This window comes from Numenius arquata, chromosome 1, assembly GCF_964106895.1.
Source record: "Numenius arquata chromosome 1, bNumArq3.hap1.1, whole genome shotgun sequence".
Classification (NCBI taxonomy): domain Eukaryota; kingdom Metazoa; phylum Chordata; class Aves; order Charadriiformes; family Scolopacidae; genus Numenius; species Numenius arquata.
Genome location: NC_133576.1, coordinates 60,122,835 through 60,149,823, shown reverse-complemented (window position 1 = coordinate 60,149,823; position 26,989 = coordinate 60,122,835). Strand labels below are relative to the sequence as shown.

The 26,989-nt window shown below is 37.6% G+C and overlaps 1 protein-coding gene across 3 annotated transcripts; it reads left to right on the top strand.

Annotated features, from left to right (window-relative positions):
• Window positions 1–25,111, top strand: MSL3 (MSL complex subunit 3). Of its 3 annotated transcripts, XM_074146350.1 has the most exons (14): window positions 37–135; window positions 2,258–2,340; window positions 2,926–3,021; window positions 3,600–3,688; window positions 3,837–3,852; window positions 4,660–4,744; window positions 5,561–5,683; window positions 6,154–6,314; window positions 8,241–8,399; window positions 8,869–9,131; window positions 9,516–9,625; window positions 9,806–9,905; window positions 10,386–10,470; window positions 20,564–25,111. In XM_074146350.1, the coding sequence occupies exons 1-14, from the start codon at window positions 37–39 to the stop codon at window positions 20,661–20,663; spliced, it is 1,569 nt and encodes a 522-aa protein (XP_074002451.1). In that variant the 3' UTR covers window positions 20,664–25,111. The 3 variants fall into 3 exon arrangements, with proteins under 3 accessions (XP_074002440.1, XP_074002458.1, XP_074002451.1); XM_074146339.1 differs by lacking the exon at window positions 3,837–3,852 and having other exon boundaries at window positions 1–135; window positions 3,600–3,700; window positions 4,653–4,744; XM_074146357.1 differs by lacking the exons at window positions 3,837–3,852; window positions 10,386–10,470 and having other exon boundaries at window positions 1–135; window positions 3,600–3,700; window positions 4,653–4,744; window positions 20,564–22,656.
• The last annotated feature ends 1,878 nt before the right edge of the window (window positions 25,112–26,989 follow it).

The window sequence follows — 26,989 nt, the reverse complement described above, 5'->3', positions numbered from 1 at the left end:
GGGCGGGGTTTCTCTCCTTTGCGCCATGATGAGCAAATGACCTCGCGGGGAATGAAATTTAAGTTCCACCGGGGGGAGAGAGTTCTCTGCTTCGAGCCCGACCCCACCAAGGCCAAAGTCCTCTATGATGCCAAGGTGACGCGCCGCGCGCGACCCTGCCCTTCCCCAATCCCTCCTCCCCCCCCCCCCCCGAACTCCGAGGCGCACCGGGAGGGGCGGGGCCGGCGCGCGGCCCGGCCCGCCGCCGTTGCTGCCGTTAACGCTCGCCGCTGGGGGTTGCGCGCGCGCCCCCGGGCGGGAGGTGAAGGGGGAAGCGGCTGTCGGCCCAGCCGAGGAGGAGCCGGGGAGAGGCGGCTCCAGCGGCAGCAGCACTTGTTGCGGGAAACGGAGGGCGGCCCGGGGAGGGGGTGCCGCGCCGCCGTCACGGGGCTGGGAGACAAAGCGAGGCGGTGCCCGTCCTCGCCGGGCCTCTCCTCTCCCCGCCCTTGTGCTGCCGTCATCGTCCTTTGGGCGTTTCAGTCCGGCCCGCCGGCGGAGCTTGGCTCTCTTCCCCACACACACAGCGGCCCCGCCGCTCCGGGGGCGGGAGGTGCGCGTAGGAGCAGTGTACGAACCTCCGGGCCTTCCCCCCCCCGGCGGGGCGGAGGCATCCCGCTGCCCGGGTGACAAAGAGGCGACGGAGCTCTGGCCGTCGGGGCCTTGCTCTCGCGTCAGGTAGAGAACGGAGCCGCCGCGGGGCTCTGGAAGTGTCGGACTCGGTTTCCCGCCTTCCGTTGTCGGCTGAACACCTGCCAAGTAATTCTGAAATCTTATTTTCATCCCTGCATTTTCGTAGCGTAGCTTGATGTTTCCCCCCCTCCCTGCTCTCCTGCCCGCACTGCGCTCCCTCCTGCCTTTCAGAAGGGTTTAAATGGTACAGGAGATGGTACAGGAGAGTATGCAGAAATGAGATAGCAAGCAGTGAGTGGTGGTCCCTGAGTGTTGCCTGAGGTACCTGACTCACTCAGGCGTGGCCTTAAGAATGGTGATAGTGATTGTAGAGCTTTATGTAAATATAATATTGTTTCGGGGTATCAGTGGGACACGGAATAATTTCTCAGTGCTGAGTCACCTATACCTAACTTGCAAACAGTTGTGGTTTTTTGTTTTGTTTTGTTACAGAGAGGGGTGAAAGGGGTTTATTGCAACTGGGTTCCTGACCAAATTCATGCTTTTTGCTGCAAATTTGCTAGTTGTGTAAATCAGTGTTTTTTGAACATCTTTGATCAGGAACTCCACCTTCCTGTAATATTTTGAGCTACTCTTTTGTTTGTACGTGTATTCCTATGTTCTGACCACCCCAACAGCTTAAATTAAAAAACTAGAGGTAACCTGAGTGCAAAAAGTAATAGTGCCTTTTCTGCTTTACTTTCAAAATCCCCAAGCTCCAGCATAACTCTCCTCGATTCCATCGATAGTTCTTAAATTCTGGACTCCACCCAGGTTCCGGACTCCCCCAGGTTCCTGCTTCAGCAGGGGAGTTGGACTAGATGATCTCTATGGTCCCTTCCAACTCTAAAAATTCAGTGAAATTCACTGAAAACATTACTGTAGCCTAACTATTGGGTGCATCTGGAGATATATGGTCTATCGAGAGCCATTCAAGTGCAGGCAGAATGATTCCTTTGTTATTACTAGTCGTGATGCTGCTCTTAATGATCCACCTGAAATGTCTTTTGACGTGCAGGCCATTTCAGACTGGCCCATTTTCCATGGGTGAAAGAGAGGAAGCAAACAAATGCTCAAATATTCACAAGGCCTTTTAATGTTTTGTGACTAAGATTCAGTGTTGTTCAAGAAAGCAGCGTTTCTATGGTTTATATATATAGACCTCTGTTGTCTCCTGCTTTGAGGGCATGAAGAGAGCACACAGGAGAAAATGTTAATAGCCCAAATGTGTATCTGTATATCCGTATTGTGATACTGCATTGTTTTACATCTCCTTTTGTCTGTCTTGAAAGCATGGGATGTTTGAGGACAGGACAAAGATGGTTAGCAGTCCCCAACTTAAAAAGTGCTCAACAAAAACCCTAGCTTTTCTGACCGTTTAGTATAATGCATATCTTCTGCTCATATTAATATTCATTGGCAAAATTATAGGTATACTTAATTTCTGTAAATAAATACTTTTTTTTTCTTTTTGCATAGATTTCCTAAATACTGGAAAAATTACTTTCTCTCAAGCTTTTTAATACATGCTATTCAAAATTTGTTTCAGATTGTTGATATTGTTGTTGGAAAAGATGAGAAAGGCAGAAAGATTCCAGAATATCTGATCCATTTTAACGGTTGGAACAGAAGGTGAGAACGTGTTTACATGGTTTCAGTTCTTCCATTTCTTTTATTTTATTCTGCAAAGAAAAACATTGCACAGAATATCAAAGGATTCTGATGTTTGCATTAATATTTTTGGTTTTGTGAATGCCTTTAATACACTTGCTCATGTTGATCCATTGGTCTGTATCCATAAATTTCAGTGGATCAGTTTGATAGCCAGGAGTTTAAACTTTATGGGATATCTGTCTTTGCCATGTACTTGTGGTGCTTAGGTTTCCATTAATAAAAGGGGTTTACACTTTTTTAAATCTAATCCTGGTTTGCTTGGTTATCAAGGCCAGTGCATGAGTGCAGTCTCTCACTGTGATCTATAGCATGTGTCAGTGTTACAAACGCTATCATATGTTAAGTCAAGGTTTGAGAAATTTTAGGTAGCAACACAAGAGTTGAAGCTGTGAGAATACAAAAGGATGCAAACCTTGTGATACAGATATTGCTTCTGAATGATATTGGAAGAGTGCTTTTTGATTCAATGTATATTATTTAATTAGTAGTCATGAGCGGCATATATTAACAGCCGTTAATAATTTTCTTTTGACTTGTCCTTAGCTGGGATAGATGGGCAGCTGAAGATCATGTTCTTCGTGATACAGACGAAAACCGCAGATTACAGCGTAAATTGGCACGGAAGGCTGTGGCTCGCATGTAAGAAATTCTTTTGGTCTCAAAATGAATTGAGAAATTAATTTTCAGATTCAAACAGATGTATCCAGGCGTCTACAAGTGAACTTGGCCTCTAAGCTCACGCTGTAGATAATAGATACCTACTCATTATAGTCCGTGCATTCTAGAGAGCTACTCTTCTCACACTAAGGTCAATGCTGACATATTGTTATTAAGCAACACTCTGAATGACTAACATTTAATAACTATGTTATTCTTAAGTGTTGCTGCGAAATGCCTGTGTATTGGATCTACATGTTCCCAAAGAAATGTGGTTGAAAAATAACCTAGGAAAACATGAAGTATTTTTCAGTCAAAGGTAATAATCTAATATTGATTTGTCATGGCTTGAGGATCTGCTTGAAAACATGAATATGAGCTAATGTACAGACATTAAGGTAACCCCTCTCAAATAAACATTGTCCAAATGATTTCAACATAAATTAATGAAAAAAACCCTCAATCATACGTTTCCTGTGCATTTGCATGTAATGTGATTAGCTAGGATAAACAAATTAAATAATGTTAGCCAAATTTCAGTGAACTGTTTTGTTTTGTAGGAGAAGAAAGGGAAGAAAGAAGAGACGTTGCAGGTTGCCTGGTGTTGACTCTGTATTAAAAAGCCTTCCTGCTGAAGAAAATGATGATAGTACCGACAACTGTGAGCTTGTTTTCATTCTTTGATAACTGGTGTGATGCGTTTAACTTCGAGCAAGGGGTACAGTGCATTCTGTAACTTGCTATTAGGATGACACAGGAGTATCACAGTCCTATCTGAAATACATGGAGGCAGTCAGATGCAGAGGCAGAGGTGTGAACGCTATGTTTCATGCTAAGCATCTATTAAGTTGTCTCCTTTCTTTATGTGTTCTAGGGGCTTTTCCTTGTGTCAGTTCCACTCAACTATTGTTATCAGTGATTTCAGTGCTTAAGGCTGCTTTATTTAATGTAGTATTACTAGATGCAATAAGACCTCAGTTTCCTTTGTTTGGTGTTGGAAACAAGACACTTTCCCCGCTAGTGTTTCTACATGTTTCAGGAGGCAATAAGACTTTCTTTTCCCCAGTCTACCTGACACAAAGGTCTGTTTCTTGTCAGCTGACTGGCTAATTGCACTCCCAGGCCAGCTCTTCCATTTCATAGCATTTTTCTTTGTAGCTTGAAAACCAGCAGGAACACTGGCTGGCACTTAACTGATGCTCTGGCAGCTGTCACTGTACGGATCCAGACCTGTTCAGAACTCAAGTCCAATAAAAATTGGAGTGTTCAGAAATACAGGGAGCTTTTAAAAGTGAATGTTTCTCACTAGAGTAGAACACTTCCTGTAAACGTCTTGCTGTACGTATTTAAAATGTTTATAGTGTGCTGGAAATAATCCTTGTGTATTTAATTCAGTTAGAATTATTCATTCTCATTAAATGTAATAAGCTAATTGTGGCTTTGGTGTTTTTTTGTTGGGGGGATGTGTTTTGATTTGGTGGGGTGGGGTTTTTTTTGTTTGTTGTTGTGGGTGTGTTTTTTTTTTTTTTTTGCTTTGAGGCCTGAAATTGTTTGTCTTAACTTCTGCAATGTAATAAGGTGAGATAAATACGTGAAATCTCTTTTTTACACAGCTATAAGTAGTTCTTCTTCTGATGACAGTGATGAAGGAACAGATGAAGAAATAAAAAGTGAAGAAAGTGACATAGAAGAGAGGACAGAAATGGTATATTCATGTGCTCCTTGTTAGAATTTTAACATCTGTATTTGAAATTCTGGAAAAATTGAAATAGATGAAATACAAGCCACAGCTGGTTATTTAGCTGGAATTAAAAGCATAATTTTCTTACTCCTGGTGCTTACTGTGGTTGAGTTTTTGAAAATTACAGAAGATGTTATATTCATGTAGAATTCTTTGATATTAATCTGAAAATAACGCATTTGTTACTTTTCCAGTCTTTCTGCACATAAGGCTTATGTGGAGAAAACAGCGAACTAGATTATCCAGATTTGTGGGTGCTGTAAAATTTTACTGGTCTATGCAGGTTGGACAAATCCTAGTAGCAGCAGGATCTTTCTGAATTTGTATTTTACTGTGAAACAGACATGTCAGCTCTGGTCTTAAATTAAAATATAGAAGACTGACTTAAAAAAACCCCAACATCTATGTTTTCTACATTATCAAAAATAAACTACAGCATAAATAGTTGTTCTGAAAGTCTATAGAATCTAACTACTATGGTGTGGGTGATCTGAAGCAGTAAAACCTAACAAATTTCTGATCATTCTGTGGTGTTAAATACTTAAGTGAATGCTAAATTAAAAAATTCTTTAAAAATGGATTTGTAGATAACTTCAAAGCAGTATTGTTAAATTGCTTACAGTAAGGCTACCATCTACTTAAAATATGAAAAGTATAGTAAATATTTATTTTTGCGTGACAAAACTTGATTCTTGTATTGTATCCTGACTACTGAGGTTCTTTTTCACTAATATTCATAAGCATAACCAATGTATTATTTCTTGGACTGGTCTGTTGTAGAAAGAAGAACAAGACACTCACACAAAAAGGGACATGGAAGATAGAGCAATAAATATAGAAATTCCTGAAGTCTTGAAAAAGAAGCTTGAGGAAGACTGTTACTATATTAATAGAAGAAAGCGGGTATGAAATACAAGCTAAGAAATGAGTGTGCATGCAGGGGTGAGGAGGGCTTCAAAAGTAGTTCTTGTGTGTAACAACTCCTGGTTTTTTGAACTTTATTGCAAAGGTGAGCTTAGTGTAAGGAAGAGGAAAGAGAGTGTAGGGAGCAGACTTCTCTATAGCTTAAACCAGCGAGTTGTCATTATATTTAAGAATGTAACATTTCAGTACCCAATTGTGTTTTAGAATGCAGATTGTTTTATAAAGCTGAAAACATAGTAAGTTTGTTAACCTGACCGTATCTTTGTTTCTCCAGATATTTATAAAGGATTGATCAAAAAGGCGGTTTAAGGGCTCATATTAATCACTCCTGAAATGACTTCATGCAATAGAGATTTATTAAACTAGTCAGTACATTACAAGCTCCTGTTTAAGCTTGATATACTTACTAATTGTTTTTGTAAAACGTGAATGGGTTGTTTCTTTTTCAGCTAGTGAAGCTTCCTTGTCAGACAAATATAATAACCATCCTGGAGTCATATGTGAAACATTTTGCTATTAATGCCGCTTTTTCAGCCAATGAAAGATCTCGGCACCATCAGATGACTCCACATGCTAATATGAATCTTCATTATGTGCCACCAGAGAAGAAGTAAGTAACTGTTAGTCCAGCGCTATTGTCACAAGAAGAATGACCTTGCATTCCATGTTCTCTTTCAAGGCTGTTCACTTCTGTAAGCTTATACTGTGCTGTATTTATGGGCTTAAAATATTTAACAGATACCCATAGTACAGTAACACTGACAATTTGTTTATCAGTGAGAGAGTCCCTATAATCTGAAAAGTCATTATGCAAAAACATCAATATCCCCTTTTATGATGTAAGTTCATGTGAATATTGTGACCCGTTTTGGAAGAATGTGTTGCTGTTGTCTATCTGAAGAATTTTTTGAGCCCTGCGAGAGTATATGATATGAGGATTTCCTGCTTAAATAAAACTGAACAGGTTCAAATTTTATAAAGGATAAAAATTTTATACAAACACTTATAGAGAACTCCAAGTGCAGGTGATTTTTTTAATTTTTTATTTTAATTGACATATCTTAAATACTAGAGTCAATACGTAGGGACACAATTTGTGTAGTAACACCAATCCTGTTTATTAAAATTGGTTGTGTCTTAGTTACTGTTTTGTCAGCTGAGCTTTATATTCTTGTACCATGTTACAAATGCAGTGTGTTAACCCTGCAGTTGCCATGTGGTGGTTTCTTAGTTTGGTTTTTTTTTTCCCTTTGATGTTAAAGATTCTCAATATTAGATGAGACTGCTTTTTTATCTAAGTCTACACTGGGGTGAAATCTTGTATTTTATCAAAGAGAAATTTTGATTTTTAACATGTTCTATTTCAATGGTGCATAATTATGCTATTCCTTGCAATGTTTTGGTCTAAGTGAGTGTCTATGTAATATAATCTCCCAGAAAGGAATTTAGATGAGACATCAGAAATATGAACAGAAAGTTGCATGCATGTTATGATTTTTAAAGGTCTATATTTAAGTGAATTCTTCAATAAAGAAGGTGCTTTAATAAGGAAAACGTGTATAATTTCAGTGATCCATTAAGTAGGAAAGATTCAGCTGACAACTTCATTGTATTGCCCTTACTGCTCTTAATACAGAAGTTTACTGGCCTTCTCAGATGTGATAGAGTTTTTGTATATGATGGCCTCCTGACCCAGTTTATATATAGTGTTTTAAAAAAAAAAAAGACAGTAGTTTCAGCAGGTGGTATGGAATGGTAATAGGAGGTATGGAGTTTCTAACGTGGCTCATTGAGGCAGAATCAAATTACTGTTACCATAAATATATATATGTATGTGAGACATGAGAGATGAATACTTTCATAGAGGTGAGAGGTGCTGGAGATGGACTGAATTCAGTGTTCTTGGTTCTGTTTGTAACATCTCATCTGCTCACCAGGTAGCACCGTGAGTCCTTTATGCAAGCCCAAAACGCAAATTCCTAGTAGCCTCTAAATGTAGTGCTATGGTTACCTGGAGCAGGCCATTGGAAACTGATCTCCAATGTAAATGTATCTGGTTTTGTTGGTTCCTTGGATATCTCTTAAGCACTGCCTTAATTGCAATTTAGTAGCTATAGGTCAAGTTCTGCGTATGCCTTTTAGACAGAGATTCATTCTATTGAGTACTTAGTTATTCTAGAAGGTGCCTCTTTTTTGAGCCTAGTAAACTTGGAAAAACAAAATGATTACATGAAAAACTACCTAGGTTTATTACTGTAAAGTAGATTTTATTAATCCAGTAAATAGTACAACAGAATAATTGTATGATTTTGTTTGACCTTACAAATTTTAAAAGTCTGCTTAATATTTGTTTGAAGCTACCAACAGCAGTCACTGTTGTTTTAAGTATACTTTTAGTCACTCATCATTAGTTAGTGATGAAATCAGCATATTGTATTTAAGACGTTAATGATCTCTATTAAAAGGGAATTGAAAACTATGCTGAAAATTTTTGACATGCAGCTTTAAAATTCCTAATCCCCTTTTTTTTTTCTAGTGTTGAGCTATGTAAAGAGATGGTGGATGGGCTAAGAATAACCTTTGACTTCACACTTCCATTAATTTTGCTCTATCCTTATGAACAAGCTCAATTTAAGAAGGTGACTTCATCAAAATTCTTTCTTCCCATCAAAGAAAACTCAACAAATACTAACAGGTAGGTTGGGTTTATGGAGTCTAATACTGCTTATGTCCTGAGGAAAATGCAATAGAATGTAGTTATATGTTCAGAACAGGATGATTTCTCACAGAATTTGACTTACAAATTGTCTTGATAAACTGTTGAACTTTTCTGTAAATTGCTTAGAAATTCAGAATCTGAATTCAGGCATCTGCTTAACTTCTAAAGGGTTTTGTATTGACTGGTGTAGAGTTATGCTGCAACTTTGTGGGGGAAAGAAATTTACATTGAAATGTAAATTTGTGTTCATTAGCCTTTAAATTTGAAAATAATTATGCTTCCAGAGAATAGTATTTAAAAGAAGGCCTTGTCACTTTGATAGCTATTGGGAGGAGACTGTCTAATTTGAATAATTATTTAACAAGATCTGTGAAACTAGAAGGATCTCTTTTTGGGGGAAGAGCCTTGATCTCTTAGCTTCTGTAAAGCTGCCTTTATTTCCTAGGAATCAGGAGGAGCTTTCCCCAAGTCCTCCTCTGTTGAATCCACCAACGCCTCAATCAACTGACAGCCAGCCTACAACAGGGGAGCCAGCCACCCCAAAAAGACGAAAAGCTGAACCTGAAATTCTGCAGTCGCTGAGGCGTTCTACACGCCATAGCTCTAACTGCGACAGGTTATCGGAAAGCAGTGCTTCCCCGCAACCTAAACGGCGGCATCTTGAGACCCCAGCTTCTATGCCAAAGCTCTTCTTGCACCTGGAAAAAAGTACGTTTTGCTCTTCAAATTATTGCTCTAAATAAGATTTTTAAGTCTTGTTCTTTTTTTTTAATCTTATGTGGATTGTGAACTGAATGATTGAAGTGGGAATTCATTACTTTTTGTATCAAATATTTATCTCTGAAACTTAAACCAAAGGGAGAAATACAAAGCAATATTCTTGGTACTTTGGTACTGTAGTTCTCAACAGAATTCAAGGAGCTGCTTTTCTGTGAGCCTACTTTAGGACAGCATTTGTTGAATTCTAGTGTTTAAGACTTTAAATGTTATAGCGGCAGGCCTTGGTTATGTTTAATGGCTTATAGTTCCATAAAACAGATAATAAAATTTATTTCTGATTTCTTTTATTTTGTTTTTCCTTCCCTTTTGAAGAAACCCCTGTCCATAGTGGATCATCTTCACCTATAACTTTGACTCCCAGCAAAGAGGGCAGTGCGGTTTTTACTGGCTTTGAAGGTAGAAGAAACAATGAATTGAATGAGGTAACAGATTTTTATGCTACTGTACTAGACTCAATGATTAAAGATTTCGTTGGTCTCCGAGTAGGGCTATGTTTTGTTTGTATTACTAATTTTATCTTTGGTTTTGAAGTTCTGCAGAGACTAAATTATTTATGCTCCAATAAAGATTTCATAACTAACATTTTCTTGTCTTATGTTTAGGTTTTATCCTGGAAATTGATGCCAGAGAATTATCCACCAAGTGATCAACCACCACCTCCCTCATATATCTATGGATCTCAACATTTGCTACGGATGTTTGGTAAACTGATGTAAAACTCTGTGCTGAATCAAAATTGCTTTGTTTTCTGTGGCTGTGTGGGTTTTTTGCTTTTTTTTTTGTTGTTGTTTGGTTTTGTGTTTTGGTTTGGTTTTTTTTTCCAGTGACCATATTGATGTGATTTGCTGTTTGCTTTATCACATTTAGTTTTATTCTTGGCAAAGAGTTCATTTTAATATATTTAAAACTCTTAGGCTGTTCATAAACTTGCTTATCTCTTACCTCAAAGTAAGCAAGCATTACTTCCAATATGCTGTCAAACATCATTAAACCAAGCAGCATTTACTTTCTCAGCATGTTTCTTTTTAGTAAGGTTTTGAAAGATCACTGAGTAACTTGCAAAGAAATTTAGAGTCTGCAGGTAGAAGAAATTTTTATATTCTTCTTTTCTGTATAGTGGATAAAAGTAATTAGAAGTTGTTTTTAAAGAAAAGGTGTAAACATTATTTGTTTTATTTACAGTAAAGCTACCAGAAATACTGGGGAAGATGTGCTTTCCTGACAAAAACCTAAAGGCTTTAGTAAAACACTTTGAAATGTTTCTGAGGTAATGTGACAATGTACCACAGCGCCGTTTGTGTTGTTGCATAGATCTAAGCATACTGGAATGACAGAGGGTTTTTAAAATAAGATGTTAATTTTCTATAACTACAAGAATATGATTAAATTAATATAAGATTTTAATAATATCAAATTGAATAAAGATTAATATATGATTTTTGTTTCTGTAATTCATATTGAAGGGAACCTGAACTCCCTATTTAAAGTTTTGATAAACACAATGCTAGAGAACTATAAAAGTATATTTGCTAGTATGTATAGAATGACAAGTCTGACTTTGGTTTAGAAACATGTTTTATGAAGAAATACAAAATCTGCATTGTTATTTTTGAGAGCATAACCTGAGAATTTTGATGTTGCATCAATATTAACAGGGGGAGAAACTTATAGTTTAGAACGTGTTTTTAATTGTGGTAGGGTTTTTTTTAAAGTCTTCCCTAATTGAAAGATTTCTCAGTTATGCCATGCAGTAGCTTGTAAAGGAACCCAGACTTTGTGACCATGCTGACTCTACGACTGGAGTCAGTATGGTCATACCTGCACCGTGATCAGCTTTGTTGATTAGTTAATGTCTTTGCATGACATTGTAGTGGTAGTTAGATATCTAGTGTGGCACTGTATTATGCAGCATCAATAGAGTGGAAAATAAATTTCCCAAGGAAAACTTAAAGGAGAAGAAAGTATTACAAATGGCAAATGTGGAACTCCTAACTTAATTTTGATCAGACTCTTAAGTAGCCACACACTGAAAAGTAACATAATGTGGCACTAGCATATCAAAAGTCCTGTTAGAGGTCAGGGAGATGAAAGCTTTAAAATGGTTTTACTCTAGTTGTTTATTGAAAATAAAAGCTGTCTCAAATGTCAAAGTTCATACAATCCAATTTTTTCTCTTGAAGCATTTAATTTTTAAGTTTTACTGATTCCTTTTTATATCTCTATTTTTGTCAGATCCTTATTAGTATTCAAAATATCTTTCATGTTAAACAGGACACTATTAGTTCTTATTATTGGAAACCTATTTTTGCTTGGAGTGAATATTATTTAGGATGCTTAACTCACTGTGGATCAAATCAGTTTTTATCAGACCTCTGCCTGTTGATATCTTTCTGTGTTGGTCAGAGCAAGTGTCTACTCTTTAGCACCTTAAAAACAGTTTCTTCATACCCATTCTATGGATGAGCTGTGGTGGAGTGGAACAGAGAGGAGGAGGAAACGGGTCCCCCACCCCCATACAAGTAGGGAGGTGATGAAATGGAAAGTTCTAGTGATAGCATCCATATGTGTCTTATTCTTACATCTGACCATCTTGTTGAAATGTGTAGTCATCTATAAATAGAAATAAAAAAAAAAGGCAGAGGGTGTTTCCACATCAGCATTTTTAGGTCAGATAGAACTGTGCTTTTGAAGCAAATCTCTTGGTAGTTCCCACTTACCATGCTTTGTGTTGATTGCGGAGTGTTCAGAGCACACAAGCTGGATTCCTTTTGGAAAACACTTAACCAGAAGTGTGCTCTGGTACTGGGGGCATTCAGTACTCAAGACCAGACTACAACTAAATCCAAACAAGTTTCCCAAGGCAAGCATATTGTGGATATCGTATATCTGGTACAACAAAGTATTCGAGGGCTATGTGGTTTTTCCAAGAGCTTTCTAAGCCAGTGTCATATATGTTTTGCTGTGTATTCATATAGGTAACATAGAAACCAATAGTGTATATTCAAATAGATAACATAAGGACATCTTTCATTTGGGTATTTCTTTCTTTGTCCCCTATGTCATTGAAAGTGGTCAAACAATTACTTTTCCTAGGAACTTGTTCGGACTTGATTTTTATCACAGAAATACTTCTGCATTATCTGTTTCTCATCACAAGAGAAAACTTGAGGCTGAGGTAACATCTTGTACTAGTTCTTCAGTTTTCACATTCTGTCTTTTCCTTTTTGGGAACGAAAGGATTAATGGATGCTTATTAAAAATATTTTCTCAGTTCTGTCCTGGCTTACCTTTTGAAAGGTAGGAACTGTCCTACGCAGTCTGTGTGCATTAAATGGTAGCAGCCAATTTACTTAAGACTGCCTAATTTCTTTTAATGAATTGCTCTTGAGTAACAAGCTGAAGTACTCTTCGTTTCTTTATTTTGCTAATAGCAGACAAGGGATTGAAGCTGTCTTTTCGCATTAATAAAACTGTTGCTGAATCTTCTTTGAATTCTAGGTAGAGTAGTCCTAGCATAAGTAGCTTATGTACTTTTAAATAAAACTTTTATGTGATACAGAACTGATTTAGTTCTAGCATAGATACTGATTTAATTTTGTATTATGTTTTTATGGATAAAATTTACAATTTCATTTAACATTTGTACTATTAATCTCATGTGGGCTGAGAAACTGAGACTTATTTAATATAACACTTTGTCTAGAAGCTTGTTTTATTGAGTTGACTCAGTACTTGATAGATGCATTAAATTCACTTTGAGATGTTACATGGGTAATATTTTCCAGTCGTGCCCTCAGATTGCTGCTAGACAAGATAGATCTCAGTTTCCTAGACAACATATATTTTTAAGGAATGTATGAAACACTTCTTTTTTTTTAGTTTAATATTAAGTAGAAGCTGTACCCTTTGTGCTTAGAGCAGCTTTCTACAAGTGTGCATAATGAAAATTCTTCATGGAGAACATGAAAGTTGATTTCTCAATTATAGAATTGGCAGAAGGAAAGAAAATTAGTTTCTCAAATTAAATACAAAACTCTTAGTCTTCAGATTACTTAGCTCTGAAATAATTCATCGTACTTGCAGAAGAATAACAGTCTGAAATGGACGTTAGTGATGCAGTCACCTGTTGGGTTCACTGGATGTCACTTACAGTTTAAGTTCAGTCTTCAGGAGCAAGCAGTGGAAGCTATCACAGTAACTGATGCCTACTAACTGGTAATCTTACTAGCAAAGGACCCCTGATTAAATCTTCCTGCCTGTTAATAGTTTTTGAGATAGAATAAGTATTGCCTTTTAACAAAATCCATTATTTCAGCTGTATTTTTAATAAAATGCTGTATGTGCTGTATTTCACGACGTCTCTGTATTGTGAGGTTCCCAGCATGCCTCCGGAGGCTGCTTAAGTGATGAGAAACGATAGACAAGAAAGTGACAGTTTTTGTTTTGTGGTTTCCATTGATTTGAACAGAACCTTGACGTGGAAAACTGTTTTGGCATCAGAGAGGTCACTTCTCAGGACTGTTGACCAATAGGAGATACTTAAAAATTAGGAGAATATAACGTGTCTGGTTTTAGAATAGCAAGACTGTCTTCACTGAGGTATTTTTGGTCAATATCATTTGCATTTTAGGAAAAAAAAAAGGCAAAACAAAATAGTAAAGCACTTCAGAAAGCCATAGGTATTTTGACTTTCATGAGATAGAGAAGAATAAGTGATGAAATATTTCTAACAGTGCTTCTGATACGCTTTCCCAGATGAGGCCAGTATGTAGTCTTTCAGGTTATTTCAGGTTATGGAAAGCTACCTTCTTAATGGTCAAAGACTTTGGTTTTGTTAAGAACCCACTGATATTTCACGCTCAGTATATCCTGTAAGGTGTCTCTTTCATTTTAGATCTCATTTTTTCTTCATGTTTTACAACCTGTTTGTATCTATTGTGCCACTCTGCTCCATGGGTAGAAAAGTATTTTAACACTGTTGAGTATTTTATGGGAAAGCCAAATCAAAATGTGAACAAATTAGAGGGCTGTGATAATAAAACGTGAATATAGAAAGATGACAAGTTGTTTAAAGTAACCTTAAGAAATAGATCTCTGGTTTTGAAAACACAACATTCTTGGAGTGTAGTAAATTTATTATATGTAATTGCAGTGGTGAATTATGACCACTAGTCTGTGCTAATGTGTAGTTAATGAGAGGTTATTAGTGGTTTTCCAAGAATGAAAAAATTAAGCATTGCACATGGTGAATGGAATAGAAAACATCTTTATTTAGGTGAAGTTGCTTGTGACAGAGTACCTGCTCATTATGACTTTATTAAGTTGTAAGATGGTAACTGATTAAAAATTGCATTTTGAGAGATCACAAATAATACAATTCTGCTACTGTTTTTGTATATTGATTAGGGCTTTTCTATTTTTCTCTCAATTTTGAGATTAACTGGTTACTTGACAAAAAGTATCTATGCAGCATAGCAATTATAATGTACTAGAAAACTTTACAGAATTGGAGCCTAAATGTGAGAAAACCAAGGTTCTGAGTGTCAATGGACGGGTGTGGGTTTAGAGGCACAAAAAGGGTAAAGGACCTTTTAAAAAGTTTTGAAACACTTCCAAATGAAGGAATTCTACTTGCGCAATGAATGTATATGCCTTATTTTAGGGCATCATTACCATTGTGTTTGGGTTTCACTGTATTCATTGAATGGGTAGAAAGGTAGCTGCCATTTTGGGTCCTCTCAAACTTTTGGCACCTTTATGTCGAAAGCTTCTTAGTCAATGTGTACCTGGTATTGCACAGGTTCTTATTTTCAGTAGGCTTTTGTTGTTTGGTTGGTCTGCAGAATCTGCTGTGTGTGCTTATCGATCTTGGCTAAGGTTTGATTTCCATGCCAAAAGCGCGTCCTGAAACAGCACCATGTGGATTGCTTCTCTTCCTTTTGCTTACTTTGGCACCTGAAGATTTGGTATTTGAATGATGAGCGTATTCCTAACCATAATAACAGAGGTTTGGATCATGCATCGAAAGTGAGAGGTTGTCCAAAATACTAAGTGTTAACGGTAGTTTTTTTAGAAGGCAGCTCTAGGAATTGATTCTTGGATCTTTGCTGGCCTTGCCAAAAACGGGTCTTCATCCTCAAGACCAACAAAGGACTCCTGTATTGAGCTCTTGTAGGGCTGTTTTCAAAAAAGGTCTAGTAGAAGTTACCACTTTTCACTCCCTCAGCCTGATGACCTGAAATGTTATGTTGGCAGCTTGGCACCTTCAGAGTCCTCTGCAGTTGCCCTTTAAAGGCCAAGAAATATGATCTTGGTTTCTGAATGTGGATGAGGGACAAGAGTCCAGTCAACAAAACAAGTCTGTTGGTTCCATTGGCATGGTTCTTGAGGCACTGGATATCAGAATAACCATCTGAAACTTTTCACTTCACTTGTTCTGTTCACTGATTTTGGGGTTATGATGAACTTTGTGTTGGTGAGCTTTTGCCCTGAACAACCTTCCAGATGAAGACATGTCTATCAACTGGAGCATGTGGGGAGCAGGTGATGGCACATGCTTTTGTGTGAAACTTAGCCTTTTAGCTTTCAAATCCTGCATTTGAGTAGTAGCAGTCTTGGAGAAGAGGCAGTTTCTTAATCTGCAAATGACATTTCTTTTGATGAGTGACTCATAGAGTTAGGACCCATCATGCTCTTTAATGATCTATCTAAAGGAATTTGCTTACAGTTGCCTTTCAAACAGTATCTAGCCCAGGCCTCTGATCTCATCAAAGCATCTGCTTACCTTCTAGAACTCAAGAGTTGTAGCAAAAGTAAGATGTCATCTTCCTTGGAACTTTTCATTTTAACTATATTCTTATACCTTTATGGCTAAGGTTATCCGTATTTAAATTATTAAGGTTTTCGCTTCTTCATAGTTTTCACAGTTTTCAGGCCATCCCTGAGTTTTTTCATGTGATGGTAGCTGACATTTAAAAGAGTCTTTTTCTTCGTGCAGAAACTGTTCAGGTAACACGTTGTGTTGACGCTGCCAAGACAAGGACACTTTTGCTACTAGATGATTCTCTTAAAACTCATACTAATTCAGTGACTCAGTGGAGAAATGTTCCTGACATATATATGTCAAGTGGCCTTTTAATGTGGATAACGATAGTTCTGTGCCTCTTTTTGGTAGATCTGCCTGCGTAACTCTCAGCCAGATGGTAGTATATTTGTGAGGTAATTGTTTGGAGTCACCTGAGGTAAGCTTATGGACTGCTACACTTGAAGATGAGAACATGGGAATTCTTCAAGCTAGGTTGCCCATGTGTCTCTTTCTCTTGTCTCCATCCCCCCTTGTTCCTTCTGAAGTGTTGCTTTTGTGGGAACCTGTGGTAGAGAGGGAAATAATTGCGTTGTGCCCTGTTGCCTCTGTGTTCTGAGGAGGAGTGTAAAGCATAAGTATTCTTTTTGTGGATGCTCATAATGAGAAAAAAGTGTACAGTCTTACATCAGGATGTTTGTGTTGACTGTGCTTCTCAGAACTCGTGTACTTGTGAGCAGTTTCACTGTGTAGGTGTATGCATATGAACTCCATAAAAATTATAAAAATTAAAAAGGCAAGAGTGCGCTGACTTTATCAGATTTGCAAGTTAAAAGTAATGGAACAATTTCTGAATAGCTAAATAGCAAAGTGCTTTCTGATCTATAGCAGAACATTGGCTCTACTTGCTAAGTACGGCTCCCTCTGTTTTTAAATCTTGGCTCATCACTTGCAGGTGCCAGTGAAATTGATCTTTGTGCTATTTTAGCTTTTCCAAGAGCAAAGCATTAGTGAAATATCCAGTAGCTAAGAGTCTTATGAGACTCCTAATATTTCTGTGCCAGCTTTCTGCACTATGATGTAGCTTGAATAGAAAGCAGCTTCAGAAAGGCAACTGCTCTTTGTAAACAGATATATGAGGGATTGGGACAGAAGCTGACCTTGTGTTATTTTGCCTGTTTCCTCCCACTTCTCTGCAGAAAGTAATTTGTATCTGCTAGCTCTGGAGCATGTTGCTTTTCACAACTGTTACATTAAGAACAGAGACATGTACATTTGACTGTACGCATTCTGCCAGCTTTCTTTTTTTTCTTTGGGTTTTAGTTGTGCCACAAGCATTTCAGCTAAAATTTCTCGTCTTTACCAGCTGTCACTTCAGGTTGCACCAAACTGGCATTTACGACTGATGATGTTAAGCAAAAGTGAGGAAATTTGTAAGAGAAAATGAAGCTGTTTCCCATTACTTGTCCTTAAAATTCTTGGAACTGTCAGCTACCCGATGTCCTCTACAGGTTCCTTTTGGTTTTTTGATGTTCTTTTAAAACATACTGCCTCATATGATCTGGCACTTAGTGCTGTGTTTAACAGAATGTTAGTCAGTGACACTGAGAACTTGATCGGCCCCTGTAATTTGTACTCACAGTTTATCTGTTGAAGTCATTAACGTATGTTAATGAAGAATTATATATTAAATTTTACTTGTGGCTCATCTTAATCTTGTGCAATCGAAGTATGTTAAACGTTACTCAAGTCTGGTAAGTTTTAGGCCTCATCCCACTCACTTCATACCAACCCCACATATCCTAGAAAGTGATTTGTAGCTAACTATAGTCATAAGTCATAGCAGTGGACTCCTCAGGTATTTTAGGAACTTCTAAGTTCTAAGTTTCAGTACTCTTTTGTAGTGGTTTGCCTAGAGTAAGGGGTGTGTGTAGTGCAAACAAATGACATGTTTCAGTGAAGATTAGGAGGATCTGGTTATGTGAATTGTTTTTGTGTGTCTTTGGATTATTTTCTACGGGGTAGCTCTCCCTCATGTTAAAAAAGGATTTCATAAAGTATTAGAGCAATTTATGGCCTGGTAAGCCTAGAAAAGTGTAGGTGGTGAACGGTTTTAATGACAAGCGCTAGTAAATCACTAAGTCCTGTCGTTCAAACAGCATATTAATCAAATATTAGTGGCTTGAATTTAGACTTGCCCTGCTGGTGTGTGGTTTTGTGTGTGTGTGTGGTTTTTTTTTTTTTTTTTTTGTTCAAGAAAAGAATTAAAATATTTTTTTCTGGCTCATTCTTTTGCCAAAGTTTAGCTAATTTGGATTCACTGTGTAGTAGTTCATTGCATTTTGTTCTTTCAGGGCAAAATATTTCACTGGTGTTTTTATTTCATTTATTTAAATGCCTTTATTTCTGTGACTAGGAAATCGATATAATGCAGCTGTAACATGCTGTTGTATTAAACCCAATTTTTTTGATTTAGCAAAATAGTTTTCACAGTAGTTTGTTTTTTTAATTATCTCTCAACATTAATTATGTAATTTTTTTTTTTTTTCTCTGTGCTGTTTAATAAAATTGGAAGCTGCTGTTGGGCCCAATGAGAAAGTAGCAGAGTACAAATACTTATAAAGTATGCTGAAGTATTTAATGCACTTAGGATTGTGTGAATGAAGACTCTCTGGAACTTAAAATTTACTTAGCTCTTGCACATTTATTATGATAGCTTATGTTGTGTCAGTTTGTGGCAGAGCCAGTTGGATCCTTGGTTTAAATATGAGAGATCTTTCTCCCTTTTGGCAGTACCTGCCCCAGCTGAATATTGCCAGAAATTATGTGCTTGGTTAGACACTGTTACCGGTCATGTAATGGAGCCTTTGCTGAACAATTCCTTAGGTAATGTTTAAAAACAAAAACAAGCGGCCATGTGATCCGCTGAAAGTGTATTGGTTGTCCAGCCTCTTCACTCGCATGTCTTAAACCTGAAACTTTTACATCAGAAACCACCCGAGGTCCCTCCATACTGTTAATTACAGAACTCCTATGAAATAAGCAAGACAAAGTGCCTTCTAAATAAATGGTGACACATTGAAGGATTGTTTTCTTCTAAAAACACTTGTATTTATCACTACTTTTCCTAGAATCAGTAGGATTTAACCAGTTATTCCTCCAGTTCAGCACTTGTTTGATGCCCATGTTTAAGTACAAGGATTGTGTGTGGGGAAAAATCAACCTTCATTTACCTGCATTTTTGTGCTGTAACCTTTCTATATGAGCTCTCAGCAATTAATCTATTCCTGATTAAATTCAGATTGCCTTATGTAGAGAATCTTGTCAGTATCCTTTGATGCTTTGGCTTCCTTAAGATCAAAGGACATGCCTAGTAAAGGCAGCGTAGCTATTAGTGAGGTTGGAGAAGCACTGTGGTTTTAATTGCATTGATCTGTACGTTTTTTGGTTTTTGTGTTTTTTTTTTTTTTTTTTTTTTTTTTTTAATTTGCCCAGAGTATTGGTTACACAAAAGTGGTATTTCTAGCTTCCAATAGTGAGGTCATCTCCCTAGCCAGTGGTTCCTAAGAGAAACCGAATTCTGCAAATGACATTGTTTCCTGTTGTTTCTGTTGCTTCCTGCTCTAACTGAAATAAACATTTTACCATGTTTATTGATGCTGATCTTTAATATCAAGGTATTTTTGAATGTCTATGTTTTTTTCTGAAGTACAGCTTGATCGTGTACTGAAGGGTTTAAGAACCATTTTGCACTTTTGCCTCCGTTTGCATACCCGATATCTTCGTATACAAACGAAAGAGCAGAGAGCTTATAGTAATTTTAGCTGTTTATCACTGGTATTAGTAGCAGCACCATTTATTTTTATTTTCAGTCCTAAACCAAAGAAAGAGTTGTATGTTGGCAGAGCAGGAAGACATGATAAAATACTGGGTTCTTTGCTGTTTGAATAATATCTGAGGAGCAGCTTGGAGAAATCTGAAATTAGGGTACTGGATTCACAAAAGATATGTATTTGCTTTTGAGAACCATATTAAATCAGATACTCACAAGGAGCAGAGACTCTTAAGTGCACAGGCACATAAAAGAACGAATCATAGCTTTACTTACCTTAAAAGATACAGTTTGTCTTAATGGTTACTCGACATTTGTGTAAGATACTGACATTGTAATAACTGAAAATCCTGGTTTTGACATAAATGGAAATGGAATGCTGAGCAGGTGACTGACAGAAGTCGCATAAAGATCTCTTCACTTTTTTTTTTTCCTTCTATGATAGTTTGCATTCTTTTCTGAGTGTAGCTTCAACTTTTGGATTTTTTTTTATTGAGCTTGAGTAAATTTTTTTAATGCTATTTGGATTTCAGAATGATAGGGGAAGGCTATTTCTCACTATGTAAAACTTGTAAAAATAGGGCAAGCCTTTTGTATGCCAAATTTCAAAGGGTAATATTTCTTAATTTCCAGGCTGTGGATCTGCTGAGCTTAAAAATGAATTTGAAAATAGTTTTTCTCTTAAATGTTTCATGTTCTGTTTTTTTGTGTATGCTTTCTTCTCAGGTTTTTAGCAGAATACCATGATGATTTCTTTCCAGAATCTGCTTATGTAGCTGCATGTGAAGCCTACTACAGTACCAAAAATCCTCGAGCAATCTACTGAAGCTTTTAATAAAGATTAAATTCTACTATACGTAGCACATGACAATGCTATTTTGCCACATGGCTACAAGATGAAGATGAAAAAGAAATTAAAACAACTTCTGGAGTTGAAAAAATAGGGAAATGTCTTCGGTGATGGTTGGATTACTTAGAAATGGAGAACTTCTTTTCAGAGATGTGTATAGACTGCGTTGTGAGTTGCTTAGAGGACTAACTATAACTCTGACTCCAGATGAACGAAGAAGCCTTGTTCTGACTTCTAATGCATAGGACTGCATAGGACTATTAAAGAGGAGAGGAGGCAAAAGCAGATGCATTAGCAACAGGACATTTTCATGAAGATAGATCATCATGCTGTATTTAATTTTAGCTCAACCTCTCCAGCCTGAGAAATAAGACTTGACTACACAGTTACATGAAGAGAATGAGTAACTGGTATCTTACGGATTTTTTTCCCTCACAAATTGCAGTTCATTTTGTGGAACTGTCATGACAGAAAAGATTGTTTAATGTAAAGGTGGTTTTGCTGTTTGGCTAGTGTGACATCTGTCTCAAGTGGCTTGAATGAAAGGTGTGTTGCTTACTTTGCGTTTTGCAAAGGTGTGCTGTTTTCATGGTAAGACTGCCAGAGTTCCAAGGACAGCATACATTGCCAATGATTCAACATTTACCTGGCAATAAATTATCTCCAGAGCCGTTATGAAAGAACTGATTTTTCTACAACTAAGCGGAGAAGTCAATAAAGTGATGGCAGTTTAACTGGCAAACACTTATTTTCTTAATAAAGTTCACAGTGGCTGCTGTGTAAATGTGTGATTTTGACTGTCTAAAATGTCTTGTTTGTCCTTGATTAGAATTTTTAAGATTGTTACTTGTGCGTATAATGAGAGGTGGAAGAATTGACAACACAGGGACAGGAACCCTTTCTGTATCATCGGGTTTTTTTCCACAGTCTTTGAGGTCTCTTTAGGCAGTTTTAAACATTTTAGCTCTGGAAATAGGAATTCACTGAGAACCGAGTTCTTAGAAATCAGACAATACATTCAGTAATTGAAATACAGTTCTTGTCTTGATTGTCATCAAAACCTCATCCATGACTTAGAACTCCTGGCCTTTAGAATCTTCTGCTATGTCAAGACAGACTTAGCTGTAATGCAAAAGTCAACATATTCTTCCAAGATTTGCGGAAACTAGTAGTTACAAGGAATCATCTTTCAAATGTAAATGGCAAGCTTAGTCTAAGAGGCCAAAGGAAATCTGAAATCTACGGTTGGCATTCGTTGTCACTCACTTTCCAGAGTGTACTGGTGTGTTAAAGCTTTTGAACTGGAAAAGATAAAGATTACCTTGGTTTTGGCAATTTAATTTCTGCTTTTTAGAAAAGCTTCTATAGTCTGTTAAACTTAATGGTTGCTAAACAAATGTTAGGAATGGATGCATGTGGATTTGGTAATTGTTATGTCTAAAGATTTGCCATTTAGAAGTACTACTCTTTTTAAATGCATTTCTGTAGTACCAAAACCAAACCCCAAACCAAAAAACTAAAACATTTGTAGGCTTTAGTCTTTCTCAAATTACAGAAGTTTTGAATCTCTTAGGAAGCTCAAAATCCACTTTGCAAACATGTTTCATTCTAGAGTTAGTCATGAGTATTTTGCTGATTGTCTGTCTAACGAGATTAATCTTGGAATGCTGCCTGAAACTCCACCCTTAATCCTTTCTATTGCAGGAACGTTAGCATGTATATAATATGGCAAATCTGTTTTTGTTCCACTGTTGGTATCTGTGAGTACAGGGCAAGTTATGAAGAGAGCTTAAGCCTTATTGTGTGACTGTGTTTAACTATTAAAATAACAATTTCTGCCTGCAGGGGTTATTAATACTGTTGGTATTGCCTTATTGATAGGTTGTGATGACTCTCAAAAGATGTGAGGGGGGTGGGTGGAAATTCTGAAGGTCCAGTTAGTGTAGTCTACATGAATAAACTTTTTCTCATAAAATTCTTGTGAAGCTGCTATTGGGTATATTACAAACTCTATCTTGCTCTTACAAAAACCAAAAAACTTTTCTCAAAAGTAGCACCCTTTTGTGCTTCTTGACGATTTTAATTGCCTTGACTTCGTCAGACAGTATCTCTTCAAATTTAAGAAGTTCAGGTTTGTATATTCAGTTACAGTAGTGTGCATCTTTGACATCGCCCTTCCCTACTGTCACTACTCTTCTACTGCTTTCTTATTTTTATGCCTGATTTTTATTTTTTTTTTTTTTAAGCTGAAGCAGTGCCAAGAGAATTGCAAGAACTTGAACCAGATTGGGTAAGAGGGTAGTTCTTACTAGTCTTAAAATCTGTAGAGGCTTACCAGTGTGATTCCCCCCCAAAATCCACTTTGAATGGAATATTTAAGGGTTTACATGGCTAGGGGAATCTTAATAATATAGTTACACTGCTGGTGTGAAGCTGTAGCTCTTTGAATGTTCTCAAGTGATCAGATTTTTGATAGGATTCATATCCATCCAAATGGATGAAAGAGGTTTCTGCGCTTAGCTATTTGTTATTTGTTGGTCGCTGTTAGTAGAGCTACTCGTATCAATGTTTTCTAACCCGATTCAGTCAAAATGGCTTAGGTTCGCTGAAGAAATGTGAGAAACCGACTGAAGCGGGCTAGGGAGCGCTCACAGGAGCCAGTCTGCCAGCAGACTTCAGAGACAGTCTCCTGCAGAGGAGGAGCTGAGCTGAGAAAGCAGGTTAATGGGCAGTAAGAGCTGACAGTGGCGTAGCTGTTTGCGTAACTCACATGTTCTCTGGTTCCGAATTAACAGGGTTTGGTTTGTCTATTTAGGGAAATTATATCTGTGTAATTGTAGCGCATACTTAAACTGGAAGATCTCTCTGCTGAAGGCAAGTCCTTGCACTTGCCTTCAAGAGTGGGCCGCTCCAACGTGAAGCGTGGTGTAGGGTTTTGAATATGACCAGTCTTGGGAGAAGGCAGAGGAGAGCAGTCACAGCCTGGGGTTAGAAGCAGGTATTGCTGCTGATGTGGCGTGCAGAGTGTGCTGCCCTGTAAGTTCCCGGGGTGCTCAGTCTGCACAAATACTGCTAATTTCAGTGCCTGCTCTGACTTCATCAGTGTGAAGGTACCCAAGTAACTTGACACTGCGCCACAGAAGTATGACGCCGTATGTAAAGTGCTTTATATACCTTCTAAAGATCACCAAAGAAGAATATATTAACAGAATAGAAATGTAATGTTCAGTTTTATTCCTCATTGTAGGCTCTACTTTGTACCTATCATGCTTCAGAAAAAAATCAGGCTGTCCTTTCATGTGCACTACCTAGAGCTGCTGTGTTGCTTTTCATTTTGCTGCTCTGTTGCTATGTTTTTCCAGCTGTATTTCAAGCTCCTGTTTAAAAGCTCAGGCTTTCATGTCGTGTCCTCTTCCGCTGAGATGACGGAGGCAGATGTGACCAAGAACTAATTTAAAGTATGTTCCGTGTCCCTCTCTGAAAGCAAGCTTATGCAGATGTTAGGGTTTCACTTGGCATTTGGTGTGTGGTCAGCCGTTGTGTCGGAAATGTCTAGTGGGAACTTGTCAAACGGTAGTGCAGGATGACCTTGCTGTGGATTATGCCAAGAGGAATGTCTGCAGTCAAAGAGGAAATAAAAAGCTGATTGGAAATAAAAAGCTGTTACCGCTTTTCATGTTCGCATCGTAAAAATTGTTATCAAGGCATTTGGGAAATACATTGGGAAGGTTGTTATTGTAGTTAAAATATATATGTATATATTAAATCCTTCATTTCTTGAAGATTGTATATTTTCCCCTCTGGAGTCCTAAGTGCGTCTCCCAAAAATGTGTATCCTGGGGGGGAAACGTTAGCTTTTCAGGGCAGGGGAGAAGGAAGCAACATGTATTCTCCTTACTTGAGTCTCAAGTCAAGCCTCTGTTGTGGCAGTTCGCTCTACAAAAGGACAGTGCTGACAGCCGTTGGACACACAGCCACATCTGAACTTCTGGTGCACGTTTGATGGCTTTTAACTTCTTGACCTACTAACAGAGCTGGAAAGCATGTTAGCACTTCAGAGAACACAAACTCTACTCTTCAAATTTAAGGAGAAAATGCCAAATAGTGGCAACGTAATCATACTTGGGCCAAATGCATTAAGAAATACATTTTTGTCCTCTGTACTGTAGAATCTGCTTTGTGATATGAGGTGATTGCATTTAATTGATTTGATTTAATTTTATTAATTTAACAAGTCAAGTTACATTTACATACATACAAGATGTATGTATTTACATCCCAGTGTAATAAGGTTCCCTGGAATAACAGTTCTAGGTGGTGTGTTACTTCTGTAATGTGTTTGACCATAATCAGTACAATATCGATGTGTTGACATAGTCAATTCTTTCACTTGCTTATGAAATAAAGAATTTGGAGGGATTTTCAGCTTTTTGTATAGCTGCATCATTTTTCTGTATGAAAGTAGTGAATACAGGTACTATACCTCTACAGGCAGAGGTACCGATGCAGTGGTTTTTGGCTCAATTTTGGGTGGTGTTTACTTAAATGCCACCCCCCACCGCCCTCCCTTCCCTGACCCCCAACTCCCAAACCAAAGTTTGGAATATATATTGCCTTGGGAAAATGCTGTCAGCCATGACTGAGTGGCAGATGTAGTCGCTTACTAAGATCTAACTCAATGCATCTTCCCTGTTGCATGCATTATGTATTTTCCCCTTCGAATTCGTATGGCAGATGACTTTTTTGCATTAAGGCTAAGGATTATAGCAAGCTGAATAAAATTAGTGAAGTATAAACATGTGCTCAAGGATGGAACGGAGAAATCTGTCACAAAAAAAAAAAAAAAAAAGGGGTGGGGGGCAAAAAAAATGCATATTGCTCCCTCTGTATGTCAGTTGAGAGTGGTCCCTCACACCATGTGAAATGGATAACATCATCATAAAGAGAATGAACAAACCTGTGACATCCAAATTGATAAATCCCGGCACTAATATGGACCTTTAAAAGCATTTGCTAAGGAATGGAGTAATTTCTCTGCTGTTTTGTTGCTGGAAATGGTGGAAGGTTTTGATTGAGAACGACTTTTTCTCTTACCAATACCAGATACTGTATTTAGTTCTGGGGAAAGCAACTCGGGTATTAAAGCGTTGAATCATACAATATGGTCATGGGGATATTTCAGTGTGATGCCAGAAAACAAAGTGTGTTCATATAGTGAGAAATGTAGAGATAAAAGTGTTTAGTTTCTGGCAAAACGAACAGCAAACATTTCCATCACAGCAGTAGTGTGCTGGTTGTGCCTCTCATATTTGTGAATGTTGAGTAGGTATTCAATTTATTAAACTTTTTCTAGTCTTTAATCATAAGCTATTAATAATTACTAATCTAATAATTAAATTATTAATCTTTAAAGTCCTTGAAACAAAGATATGTCCTAAGTACTTGCTTGCTTTGCTCCCTTTCTTCTTTCCTGGCTTATGTTTTTCTAGTAGTCTAGAAAATTACAAAAACATGCTTATGAGATTCATGGAGAGGAGGAGAATATTTCTGACTCAGTAAGTTGCATGGTTTTCTTAAGTATTTAGGTGTTTCTGATTCATTTTGAAGTATAATCATCAAATATGTGCTAAATATAATTAGGATTTTTTTTGTAGGTTCAAAAGTGAAACCAAAATTAGAGAGACAGGTGAATTGAATAGCGTGTACAGTCTTAAATATGCCTGAAATGAATTCTACTGTATGTATTTCTATGTTTTCTACTTTAAATGTGGTGCTCTGACTTGTCTTGGTTACTTGATGCCATGTATTGTAAATTAGGGCCTTTCTCTAAGGTGTAAAATCGATTAAATGTCAGCATGAGCAATCAAAACATCAAATTTTGCTATCAATTTTAATGTAAACATATGAAATGCTACCATCCCATGTCATAAGACGTTCTGCCCTTCTTTTTACAGAAGTTTCTTAGAAATACGGTGTATGACAAGTCTGCTGCCATGTGGGTGACCCGGCAAAGGTGTCAGTCTCGGTGGAAGGATGGAGGTAACCTGCAGCTCTTCACAAGGAGCCTTCAGCCCACACAGAAGGTGCTCATGGTGTTCCGCTGGTGGGCTGGTAAGCATGCTATGAGAGACTCCTCAGATGGAACAAACCTTCACAAGTTGCCTCTTACACTTGTATTTTTGTGACAGCCATACAGCGAATGCTTCCATAGTTGATATTTAGTAAGAGTTTTCACGGCTTACAACCTTCTGTTTTGTAGGCTGCTGAGTTAAGAAATCTAAAGTAGTTCTGTTTAGGTTTCA

Excerpts from the sequence above, each read along its gene's own strand:
- MSL3 (XM_074146339.1), top strand. The coding sequence starts at position 37 with ATGACCTCGCGGGGAATGAAATTTAAGTTCCACCGGGGGGAGAGAGTT. Across the intron at positions 6,315-8,240 it reads TATGTGCCACCAGAGAAGAA|TGTTGAGCTATGTAAAGAGA; the intron begins GTAAGTAACTGT and ends TTTTTTTTCTAG. Across the intron at positions 8,400-8,868 it reads AACTCAACAAATACTAACAG|GAATCAGGAGGAGCTTTCCC; the intron begins GTAGGTTGGGTT and ends TTTATTTCCTAG.